The 12,884-nt window shown below is 36.4% G+C and overlaps 1 protein-coding gene across 1 annotated transcript; it reads left to right on the top strand.

Moving 5' to 3' along the window:
• The first annotated feature begins 200 nt into the window (after positions 1-200).
• Positions 201-11,661, top strand: LOC133336718 (laminin subunit gamma-1). Its single transcript, XM_061544997.1, has 12 exons — positions 201-365; positions 2,216-2,349; positions 2,497-2,624; positions 2,782-3,086; positions 4,187-4,496; positions 6,373-6,784; positions 6,852-9,440; positions 9,500-9,633; positions 9,693-9,895; positions 10,997-11,167; positions 11,235-11,364; positions 11,450-11,661. The coding sequence occupies exons 1-12, from the start codon at positions 201-203 to the stop codon at positions 11,659-11,661; spliced, it is 4,893 nt and encodes a 1,630-aa protein (XP_061400981.1).
• Positions 11,662-12,884: the final 1,223 nt, after the last annotated feature.

Genomic DNA, 12,884 nt, shown 5'->3' with positions numbered 1-12,884 from the left:
CCAGACAATATTTACTTCTAACAACAACAACAACTATTTCATTTCACTTTCTTTATTTTCTTTACTTTTTTAGAATCTATTGAATATGTGCTGAAATCCAACATTACGAATTAGAAACACGAAATCGAATCTAATATTGCCATCGATTTTTAGTCCCAAATAAATTCCATCAACTCGAACTACACAACACCACTACCACCATGAAACGTAGCAAGTGGAGCTGTTGCTCCACACAACGCTTCATGATTTCATGGACTCTGTTGGCCACGGTATTGCTGAGTTGTGGGCCACAATGGGCGACGGGTCATGGTGCCACTACATTTATGCCAGCCTTAGAATGTTACGATAAATACGGTAAACCTCAGGTAAGTTTTTCTTGTTTTTTATTTTATTTATTTTATTTTATTTATTTATTATTTTTTTTTTTTTTTTTTGTTTGAAAATTACAATTGATTTACCAAACAGTTGTATGTGTCATCCATGCCTCCTGCTGACCAAGACACACTCCATGATCCATATCACTTTATTAATTTAAAAGACACACAAGCATATCAATTATTTTTAATTAATTTTTGTCAAACAAAAATAAATGAAACTTCTACAAAAAATTTCAATTAAAATTATACGAGGATTGGATGAAAAAATTGATAAATTTAATTCATTCATTTAGATATGTAGTTAAATAGTATAACATCGCCAAAAAATCAATATTTTTATTGGGATTTTCTGTGCTGCATGCAGCAATTATTTTGTTTTGTTCCTTCACCACTATGGGTATATTAAACAGGACTATTAACATGAAATTGGATGAAATAAAATATGTGATATTTATTTAAATGTGAATCTACCTAGATCTATCCATAAAGTATGTAAATCGACTTTAAACAAATATAAATTGGTCATCCTTTGGGCTATTTCTGTACTTCTAGAAAACGCAACTACGTAATTCTATGCTCAATTTTGTAAGTTGTGCAAAATTTGATGTCAATCTGACTAACAGGAGGAGTTTGATGCCCAATTTACTTGAAATCTGGCGAAAATATATATGGAAGCTCTATCTAAATATTAAGCGATTTCAAACAAACTTGTCACAGGTTAGGCAGACATCACTCTAGGCTCAATTCAGTACGTTATGCCAAATTTCGTGCAAATCGAAAGATATATAGCGACTTTGGTGTACCATTTACATGAAATCGGACGAAACTATATATGGGAGCTATATCTAAATCTGGAACGATTTTCACGAAACTTGGCAGACATCATTCTAGACCTTAGGTTGATTAGGTTGTAGCAAATTTCGTGCAAATCGAAAGATATATAGGGCCGTTTACATTAAATCGGTTAAATATATATATGGGAGCTATATCTAAATCTGAACCGATGTTACCCAATTTCAATAGGGTTCGTCCTTGGGTCGAATAAGTGACATATGCCAAATTTCATCCAATTCGGGTCATAAATGCGACCTGTACTTTGTTTACAATTTAACATGGACAGACAGACAGACGGACGGACGGACATGCACAAATCGACTCAGAAAGTGATTCTATGCATATTCTCAAAAGGAACCATGTGTCTATCTCGTTTCCTTTTGCCTGTTACAAACATATGCACAAAGACATAATACCCTGTACCAACCACATTGTGGTGAAGGGTAAAATGGAACTACCCCAAAAAGGGGGCGAATATTAATAATTTTTGATAGGGGGATTTGTTACCATATACGACTACAAAATACCAAATTGCAGCGGTTCGGTTGAAAAAAACGCGCTCAAGAACCCCAACGTACCGAAGATGCCTCAACGTGGATCGAAATATCCCATCATCGAACTTGACCTGCCTGCAGACAAAAGACAAACCTATGCAAAATTTCACACCCTATCTCAATTCCTTCAGAAGATAGCGTGATTACGACAGACGGACGGCCGGACACATGGACTAATATACCCTCCATACTATGGTGGATGGAATAAAAATTGTTTTAACAACTTAGTTAAAAAATGTCGAATTCCGTTCGCATTGATGTACTTTATAAATAGACTAGTTTAAATAAAAACTTCGACAAGCAAAAAAATCCCAAGAAAAATTTGCATCTACAGCCCTTAATGAAATTTTGATGAATATGCATTTGTCTGGTCAGCAAACGATGTATAACTCATTAGCAAAGATTTACTTATTATACTTATTTTGTTAAAATATTTTTTTTAACTTTTAGAGATGTATGCCCGAATTTATAAATGCTGCCTATCAACTGCAAATTGAAGCGACAAACACCTGTGGCGAACAAGGCGATAATCACTTTTGTGTACAGACCATGAATTCAAATCACAAGAACTGTGAATTCTGCAGGTAAATATGCGATGCAAACAACTACAACAACACATATTTGTATTAAATAACAACAAATGGAATAACAACACCAACAATGACAAATTAACACTAATTTTATGTTTTTTTTTTTTTGCTTTTGTTACCTTTGCAATTCTCACATTACAGATGGGAAGATCACAATCCATCGTTCTTAACCGATTTGCATGATCCACAGAATCCAACGTGGTGGCAGTCTGAGACAATGTTTGAAGGCATCCAACATCCAAATCATGTTAACCTTACATTGAATTTGCGTAAGTAGTCTAGAACCAAGACAAGAAACAAAACGTTCAGCCTGGCAATGACCACAATTTTGAAAGTGATGAATACATGAATGAATGAAACATAAAACCAAAAACAAAGACTGATTGTTCTTTTATTCTCTCCTTCCTCTTTGTCTACTCTTAACAGGTAAATCATTTGATATCACATATGTTCGTTTGCTCTTCCGTTCACCACGTCCCGAATCGTTTGCCATTTATAAGCGTACTTGTGAAACCTGTTCCTGGGAGCCGTATCAATACTACAGTGCCACATGCCGTGACACATATGCCCTGCCCGATTATCGTTCAATACGCAAGGGCGAGGGTGAGGCACATGCCTTCTGTACCAGTGAGTACAGTGACATTTCACCATTGCGAGATGGTGAAATTGCTTTCTCTACGCTGGAGGGTCGTCCCAGCAGTATACACTTTGAACACAGTGCCGAATTGCAGGTAAGTTAAGTTGTTGCTATAAATTCTTGTTTTTAGGTCATGAGATGATGTGCCAAGGAATGAAATTAAGTTTGAATTTCAGAATGCAATTCAAAACATTTTAATTGTAATCCGATAATTTCATTTGCGTTTGGAGTATTCCAATTACAATTCAAAACATTTCAGTTGTAATCCGAGAATTTGTAATTAGGAATTATAATTTGTAATTCAAAGAATTCAATTTGTAATTTTTCGAATTTCAAATGAAATATTATGAATTTCATATAAAATGTTATGAACTACTGCCGAAGTATGAATTTGAATTATTATGATGACAATTCAAAACATTTCAGTTGTAATTGTAAGTCTTTGAATTTCAAATGAACTATTATGAATATCAAATGAAATGTTTTGAATTACTACCGAAATAACATGAAAAAAAACAATACACGTGAAAAAGTGTGCACGTGTTTGAGAAATAATTCAAAACATTTTAATTGTGATTCGAGAACTCCATTTAAATATCGATATATTTCTACAGTAATTCAAGGATCCCATCTATAATTCAAATCATTTCAATTGCAATTCATTACATACATTTTATTTGAAATGCAAACTATTCCATTTGTAATAAATAAAAAAAATATTAAAAAAAAATGAATTATTTATAAATATCAAATTCAAGAATTTCATTTGTTATTGTAATTGTTTCAATTGTAATGCAAATCATTTCATTTGAAATTGCGTTTTTAATTAAATTGCATTTTTAATTAAAAACATTGCATTTTTAATCCAAATTAATCAGTTGGTTAACTGTAATAAATCTCATTTAATTTAAAATTCAAATTTTTCCATTTGTAATTTAAAACATTTCATTAGGAATCCAAAGGATTCAATTGCTAATTTAAAACGCAATATAAATATTTCTAAATGTAAAGTTTTATCACAAATGAAATTATTTGAATTTCAAATGAAATATTTTGAATCACAAATGGAATAATTATTGAATTTCGAATGAAATTATTTTAATTTCAAATGAAATGTTTTGATTTTTTTCTTGATATTGTTTTCGCCTTGAACTTAATTTAAAGGTCTACCTATATTCTTTTCTCTCTTTTTAGGAATGGGTAACAGCCACTGATATTCGCATTACCCTTGATCGTCTCAACACCTTCGGTGATGAACTTTTCGGCGATGCTCAAGTATTGAAATCATATTTCTATGCAATTTCCGATATTGCTGTGGGTGCCCGCTGCAAGTGTAATGGTCACGCCAGTAAATGTGTTGAAAGTACCGGTATGCATGGTGAACGACGACTGGTTTGCGAGTGTCGACACAACACCGATGGTCCCGACTGTGAGCGGTGTTTGCCATTGTACAATGATGTCAAATGGAAGATGGCCACATCGACCGATGTCAATGAATGTAAACGTAAGTATTGGCGGGGAAAGGGATTTCAATTGTGGACAAAGTTGTTCTGAACCTAAAATGGCAAAGACTACCTCCAGCAAAAGAGAAGAGTTTGCAAAGTCTAATGTTTGGATACGAAAACCGTTAGAATGAATTGTCAAAGACCATTGTCAAGAAGATACTTTATGCGATCAATAAAATTTTAGTTTTTGTTGCATATTAGAAGTGTAAAGGATGCCGAAAATATTGTTGTCGCTATTTTGTTCTTTGTTTGCCAGTGTCGCAGGTCAATGGGAATATTCATTGGAAACCAATCGCATAGATTTTAAACAGCAAATACTTTGGTATTTGGTAAATAGTGAGTAAGAAATTCGGATATTGATATTTTTTGATAGGAAGAGTTTTGTTTGCAATGAAAACCAAAATAATTAATTAGAGGTAATTCGCTTAAAACCCCCAATAATGGGAGGTACTGTTATAAGTGGGGTCTACACAATATTGATAATTATTATTAGGAATATCTCCACACATTGAGAATTCAAAATATTAATTTTCTCCAAAAATTTTTTGACAACCGTACCCACACTCCAAAAAAAAAAACGAAAATTCGCAAATAGTGTTATATGTGGGCTAGCCGAAACAGTGGTTCTATATTAAGAATTTCTGGCAACGGTTGTGAAAATTGTGTATGTGTGACCTGTGGGTAGTTACAATTCCACCTGTGACCGTGTTACTGGTCAATGTTTCTGTAAATCCGATGTTCTGTAAATAATGTTGAGAGCAAACGTTGCGATCGCTGTAAAGAAAATAGATACAATCGTAGATAATTTTGCTAACAAATGAGAACCCAAAATACTAAATTACAGCCACTTCGATAAAAAAAACTTCGGGTTATCGTTATATGGGGTCTATCGTAGAAATAACAATGTGTGTGCAAAATTTTAAAGCTCTATCTTAAATACTGCGATCCTATCGAGATTTCAAAAGACAGTCGGGCATGGCTAAATCGGCATAGAAATATATTCTGATCAAGAATATATCAACATTATTGTTGGCGAGTTATTTGGGATACCATTTTTATACCCTTCACCACACTGTGGTACAGGGTATTATGTCTTTGTGCATATGTTTGTAACAGGCAAAAGGAAACGGGATAGACACATGGTTCCTTTCCTTGGATGAAATTTGGCACAAGTCACTTATTTGGCCCAAGGACGAACCCTATTGAAATTGGGAAAAATCGGTCCAGATTTAGGTATAGCTCCCATATATATTTTCGTCCGATTTAAGGTAAATGGGGCACCAAAGTCCCTCCATATATTTCGATTTGCATGAAATTTGACACAGAGTACTGAATTAGGTCCAGATTGATGTGTTCCAAGTTTCGAGAAAATCGGTTCAGATTTAGATATAAGTCCCTATATATCATTCGATTTGCATGAAATTTGGCATAGAGTATGGAATTAGGCGCAGAATGATGTGTGCCAAGTTTCAAGAAATGTTCCTTCGAAAAGACGACATCTGTATGTAGAATATCCCCAAAGTGGTGAAGGGTATCATATTGTCGGCCCAGTCCGACTTTACTACTTTCCTTACTGGTTTTTATTGCAAAATAGCCAAGCCCCTTTGTATCCAAATGTGACTTGTAACAAATCGAAGTACTTAGCTAACCAACGATATATATTGCGAGAGAATATTTCGAAATGTTAAATACGAAAAGACAAATTTAATGTAAACTCCACATTATGGTGGTGATGGAGGGTATACCAATTTTGCAATCGTTCTCTTTAATATTTCTTATGATATATCCATGCGGTTTTTTGGAGGGTTTTCTAATCTGTCATATGTTATTCTGTTTATACTAAAAATACAACAAATACAAACATTTTTTCCACAGCTTGTAACTGTAACGGCTATGCCGATAAATGTTTCTTCGATGCTCACCTGTTCAATTTAACCGGTCATGGTGGTCACTGTTTGGATTGTCGTGAAAATCGTGATGGTGCCAATTGTGAACGCTGTAAGGAGAACTTCTATATGCGCGAGGATAACTATTGTGTTCACTGTGGCTGTGATCCGGTCGGTTCCCGATCCCTGCAATGTAATAGCCAAGGCAAATGTCAGTGTAAACCAGGTGTTACCGGCGACAAGTGTGATCGTTGTGCTGCCAACTTTTATCAATTCAGTGCTCATGGCTGTCAGCCATGTGGTTGTGATCCTCGCGGTTCATTGGATAATACACCATCATGTGATCCCGAAACAGGTGTTTGTCGTTGCAAGGACAACGTGGAGGGTAAACGCTGTAATGAGTAAGTGCAAAGTCAATATGAAATCCATAAAACATGTTGTAATGTAAATTCCCCGTTTTTATTTCAGATGTAAACCCGGCTTCTTCAATTTGGATTTGACAAATCGTTTTGGTTGTACCCCCTGTTTCTGTTACGGCCACACCTCAGAGTGTCAAACAGCTCCAGGCTATTCCATTGTCTCGACCACTTCCAATTTCAATAAGCACAAAGAACGTTGGGGTGCTGTGGATTTGTACAACCACGAAGTCGATATCAAATATAATCAATACAGTCACAGTATTGGTACAACGGCCCATGGCAATGACTATGTTTACTTTTTGGCGCCCGATCGTTTCTTGGGTGATCAGAGAGCTTCGTATAATCGTGATTTGAAATTCAAATTACAGCTGGTTGCCCAAATTGCCCCCGATGCCAGTGCCAGTGATGTTATCTTAGAAGGTGGTGGCACCAAGATTTCGCTGCCCATCTTTGCCCAAAACAATGGCATGCCCGATCAAACTAGCAAGGAATTTGTCTTCCGTCTCAACGAACATCGTGACTATCAGTGGCAACCCAGTCAATCGGCCCGTGGCTTCCTTTCAATTCTATCGAACTTGACTGCCATTAAAATTCGTGCCACTTACTCGAAACAGGGTGAGGCCATCCTCGACGACGTCGAATTGCAAACCGCTCACCGTGGTGCTGCTGGCCAGCCTGCCACTTGGATTGAACAGTGTACTTGCCCCGAGGGATACTTAGGTCAATTCTGTGAATCTTGTGCTCCTGGTTACCGCCACAGTCCAGCTAGAGGTGGTCCCTTCATGCCTTGCATTCCTTGTGATTGTAATGGTCACGCCGACATTTGTGACTCGGAGACGGGTCGTTGTATTTGTCAACACAATACCACAGGAGATAACTGTGATCAGTGTGCCAAGGGTTATTATGGCAATGCCTTGGGAGGTACCAAATACGACTGTAAACGCTGTCCATGTCCCAACGATGGAGCCTGTATGCAAATTAGCGGTGATACTGTCATTTGTACCGAATGTCCCGTGGGTTATTTCGGCGCCAGATGCGAGCAATGTTCAGATGGGTTCTATGGCGATCCGACCGGCTTGAGCGGTGTCGTCCAAACCTGTAAGTCTTGTGACTGTAACGGCAATGTAGATCCCAACGCCGTGGGTAATTGTAATCGTACCACTGGTGAATGTCTTAAGTGTATCCACAACACAGCTGGCAAATATTGTGACAAATGTTTGCCCGGCCATTTCGGTGACCCTTTGGCCTTGCCTCATGGTAAATGTGATCGTTGTAGCTGTTATCTCCCTGGTACCGAACAAAACCAAGATGGTATTTCCGAATGTGATCAGGTCACCGGTCAGTGTCATTGTAAACCCAATGTGATTGGTCGTGATTGTGGTGAATGTCAACCTGGTTTCTTCAACATCAAGTCCGGCAACGGTTGTGAAAATTGTATGTGTGATCCTGTGGGTAGTTACAATTCAACCTGTGATCGTGTTACTGGTCAATGTTTCTGTAAACCCGGTGTTGTGGGTCTTCACTGCGATCAATGTGCTGTTTATCACTATGGATTCTCGTCGGAAGGTTGTAAACCATGCGAATGTGATGAAAGTGGTTCGAAAGGCTTCCAGTGTGACCAGAATGGACAATGTCCTTGTAATGACAATGTTGAGGGTAGACGTTGCGATCGTTGTAAGGAGAATAAATACAATCGCCACTTGGGTTGTATTGACTGTCCCGATTGCTACAACCTTGTTCAGGATGCTGCCAATGAACATCGTGCCAAATTGTCAAATCTCAGTTCGACCTTGGATGAAATTGCCCGCACGCCTGTAACCAATGACGGTGAGTTTGAGGCTAAATTAAAGGCTGTGCAGGAAAAAGTTGATATCCTGCTTATGGATGCCAAATATGGTGTGGGTGAAGGTGGTCGCACATATGTCGAAGTTCTGGATGATTTACGTAGCCGTTTGGAAAGTGTTAACACACATTTGGATAATGCCGATACATTGCAAGATGCTGCCAATATTGAAATCGACAAGGCCAAGCAAAACCATACTAATGTGCAGGACATCATTGAGGCGGCCAAGAGTGATTTGAAGAATGCCTTGAATTTACTCAACGACGAAGGTGCCCAGGCCTTAGCTAAGGCTCAAAACAAATCCGTCGAATTTGGTGTACAATCCAATCAAATTTCGGAAATTTCACGTGAAGCTCGTGCTTTGGCTGATCGCTTGGAATCTGAGGCACAATTCGATTTGAAGAATGCCAAGGATGCTAATGATGCTGTCGAAAAGGCTTACCTCCTGGCCAAGAATGCTATTGATTTGCAACAAAAGGTCAACGAAGAACTAAGAACCGAAGTGCGTTTGGAATTGAATACCGTCAAGCAGACCTTGAACACCGTGGCCCAGATTACCAAAGAAGCTTTGCGCAAAGCCAATGAAGTGTACGATGCTGCTTTGACTTTGTTAACCGATGTGAATGGTTTGGTGGCGCCCAATATTGACATAAAGAAATTGAAAGAGGAAGCATTGCAGGCTAACATTTTGGCCGATGAACTATTGCGTCAGGTGAATGATGTTTCGAATAGTAATGGTGAATTGTTTGGAAATTTGGAAGATGAACTGATTTTAGCGGAGATTATGCTTGAAAGGTGAGAGTGATATAAACGATATAATTTAATGATTGTTGATAAAAATTTTATTTTTTTAGAGCCAACCAACAAAAGATGGATGACATTGATTTGTTGAAGCGGGCCCAGGATGCCTTTGAAAAGGCAACCAAAGCTGTTGAACAGGGAGACAATACCTTGAAGGAGGCCAATAATACCTACAACACCTTGGCTGGTAAGTAGTTAGTTAGATTTTTACTTTTTCAATATAATTACATGGAAATTGTTGTATAGGTTTCCAAGCCGATGTTGAAAAGTCAGCTGCAAATGCCCAAATGGCTTTGAAAACGGTTGGCAGTATTGAACAAGAAATCCAAAAGGCTGACGAATTGATACGCCAAGCTGAAACAGCATTAGAGGGTGCCAACAAAAATGCCAATGAAGCTAAACTGAATGCCCAGGAAGCTCAGCAGAAGTTTGCCGAACAAGCTTCGAAGGTAATTAGAAAACATCTGCTATAATACTTAGGCTATGTTTAAAAAAAGTTTTTCAAATCTGCATGTGTAATTTTAACGGGGCTTGCTTGAAGATTTCTCGAATTAAATAAAAATGGTTAGAAAATTTCTGTTGTATTACCGACAGAAGTATTCCGCAGTAATGCATGACAGAATATTTGGAGTCTAGGTGTCGGAATCGTTGGATTTGGCTGTCCAATATTTATGAGTTGTATTTGAAGGGGTTTGTGTGTGAAATTTGAAAATTCTATTCTATAATCAATGTACCACGACCGTGAAGAGGGCACAAAATATAATCACAAATATAATCAATGTTTACCGTTTGGCGCCCGATCTGTACATGGGTCATCAACTTAGTATAATACCGATTTGAAATTCAAATTACAACTTGTTGCCCAAATTTCACCGGACGCCAGTGCCAGCGATGTTATCTTAAAAGGTGATTGTACAAATATTTCGATTTCCATCTTTGCTCAAAACAGTGGCATGCCTGTTCAAACTAGCAAGGGATTTGCCTTCCGTCAAAATGAACATTGTGACTATGAACGACAGTCAATCGGGCCGTGGCTTCTCTCGATTCTATCGATCTGTTGAAAGCCATCGTATGAAGGTCCCACAAATTTTCGGTATTTTGAAGGGATTTAGCCCCATTTTTCCTTCAAAGCAGATGTAATTTGATATTCCGGATTCTTGGAGGCCGACATACAACTATTCATAAAAGTTATCAATACACGTCCATCTTTTGACAATACTCAGTATAACAGTACCGCCACATTTTCGGTATTTTTAAAGTTTTAGCCTCACGTTTCCACCGAAGAGTGAGGAGGTCTAATAATGAGTTAAATGATAGATTCCATTTTCTAACCAAAACCATGTATTTTAAAAATGTTACGATTTGAAAAGTTCAATTAGTTTCTATGAGATTTAGCAGTTCTCAAAACGTATATTATTTGTAGGGGAGGTACCAGAAGTAGTGAACCAACATGATCTATCTTCAGAGCAAATATTACTACTTCTGGAATATTTGGTTTTGAAAATAGTATATATCGATCTCATCGTCTTACTTGTTTCTTGTTCTTCCAGGATGCCGAATTTATACGCCGACGTGCCAACGAAACTAAAGTAAATGCCCGTAAACTGCGAGATGAAGCCGACCAATTAAACCATCGTGTTAAAATAACCGAAACCGATATTGCCCGATTAGAAGAGTCATCCAGCAAAGATGATAACTTAGTCGATGATGCCAAGCGAAAGGTAAGCAGGCTTCAGATACTATCCTAAAAATAGAAAATCTAAAAAAATTGTTGTTATTCAAATCCAGGTGGGTCAAGCTAAGGCCGACACAGAAGAAGCCAAAAAACAAATCAATAAGGCTGTCAAAGAATTGGATGATATCAAGGATGAATTGATAAATCTGAAGGATATCAATACAGCTGATTTGGATCAATTGGGTAAGTTACGAAAATTATCTCTTTCAGAATATTTAAATAGTTTCACTAAACAAAATGTTTTTGTTTCACATTTTCTCACTTTTAGAAAAACGTTTGGATGCCGTTGAAGCTGAAGTTACCCGCGCCAACTTAACAGGACGCATTGATAAATTCCGGGAAATGCGTAACATCCAAAAGAAAACCATAGATAAATATGAAAAAGAAATGCAAGAATTGGTAGCCGAAGTAACGAATGTTCGTTTGATATCTGAGGCATTACCGGCTGAATGTTTCTCAAGAAGTCGATTGGAGCCATAAATCGAATCAGAGAACATAGAAAACTTTTTTGTCAGCCTCACACAATAACAAACAAAACAAAAAAAAAAAAAAAATACAGAACAAAACATATTTTTTTTATATTACCATTAGTTTAAAAAAATAATTTAGTTAAAGAAATCCTAATTAAGCTTTATTAAGAAATAGCAATGAATGAATGTTAACATATATACTTTTTGTCTTTATCAATTTTAATTCAAATGTCAATTAAATTTCTTCTATCACTGGCCAGTAACAGGGATATAAAAAAATAATACTTACAAACCTAAAAAAACAACCAAGTGCCTTAGAAACTCTGGTGGCCAATCTATGTTTTATTTGAAAACTGCCTTTTTTATTTTTTTGCGCAAATTTTAAAATGTATTCAATAGATATTGTAATATTTATATATGTATTAAATGTCGTAAAGGTACTTGCATTTCATTCGAATATTATTTTAGACTCTCCCTTTTTTGTATTGATTTATTAATTTTATATATACATTATTGAAGGATATAACTACTTTTTCTGACTCGTCTCCTTTTCTTTTTGGTGGCAAGTACCATTTCACATTGTCTATCTTGTACACGGATGTGCCAATAGTATGCGTATAAATTTCCAAAGCTTATATTTCGCCATTTAAAATGCTTGAGGGAATTGTAAGATTAATATATAAGATTTTTTTTAAATAAAATTGATGTATTTTATAAATGAATGAAGAAGATTTTTATTTTAAAATTTAAAAGAAATGCAAAAGTGTTAAGTTCGGCTTTACCGCACTTTGGATTCGCTGCACCATAGATACACTGACAGTTAGATAAAATTAATTATCCTAACCCACGTGGAGCTATACTATACAGAATACCAAACGGGAAAAGAAGGCGGAAATACTGATAAAAAATAAATGAACGATATTTTTGTTAGTGGTAATAAATTTAACTTACAATTGGAAGGAAGAAAATAAAAAAATACATCCCTGATAGCCACATTGTGTGAAAATAACAGGTGCATTTTATGTTTAATAATATCCCGCTAGCAAGAAGAACTATTTCGTAATTAACCAGTAAGGAAAGTAGTAAAGTCGGACGGGGCCGACTATATAATACCCTTCACCACTATGGGTATATTAAACAGGACTATAACATAAAATTGGATGAAAAAAATATGTGATATTTATCTAAATGTGAATCTACCTAGATCTATCCATAAAGTATGTCAATCGACTT

Source organism: Musca vetustissima, unplaced genomic scaffold, assembly GCF_032173495.1.
Source record: "Musca vetustissima isolate MV318-11 ecotype Yass unplaced genomic scaffold, APGP_CSIRO_Mvet_v1 utg1761, whole genome shotgun sequence".
NCBI lineage: Eukaryota > Metazoa > Arthropoda > Insecta > Diptera > Muscidae > Musca > Musca vetustissima.
This window is presented reverse-complemented; position numbering and strand designations above follow the sequence as displayed.

Excerpts from the sequence above, each read along its gene's own strand:
- LOC133336718 (XM_061544997.1), top strand. The coding sequence starts at position 201 with ATGAAACGTAGCAAGTGGAGCTGTTGCTCCACACAACGCTTCATGATT. Across the intron at positions 2,350-2,496 it reads AAGAACTGTGAATTCTGCAG|ATGGGAAGATCACAATCCAT; the intron begins GTAAATATGCGA and ends CTCACATTACAG. Across the intron at positions 11,168-11,234 it reads TCGATGATGCCAAGCGAAAG|GTGGGTCAAGCTAAGGCCGA; the intron begins GTAAGCAGGCTT and ends ATTCAAATCCAG.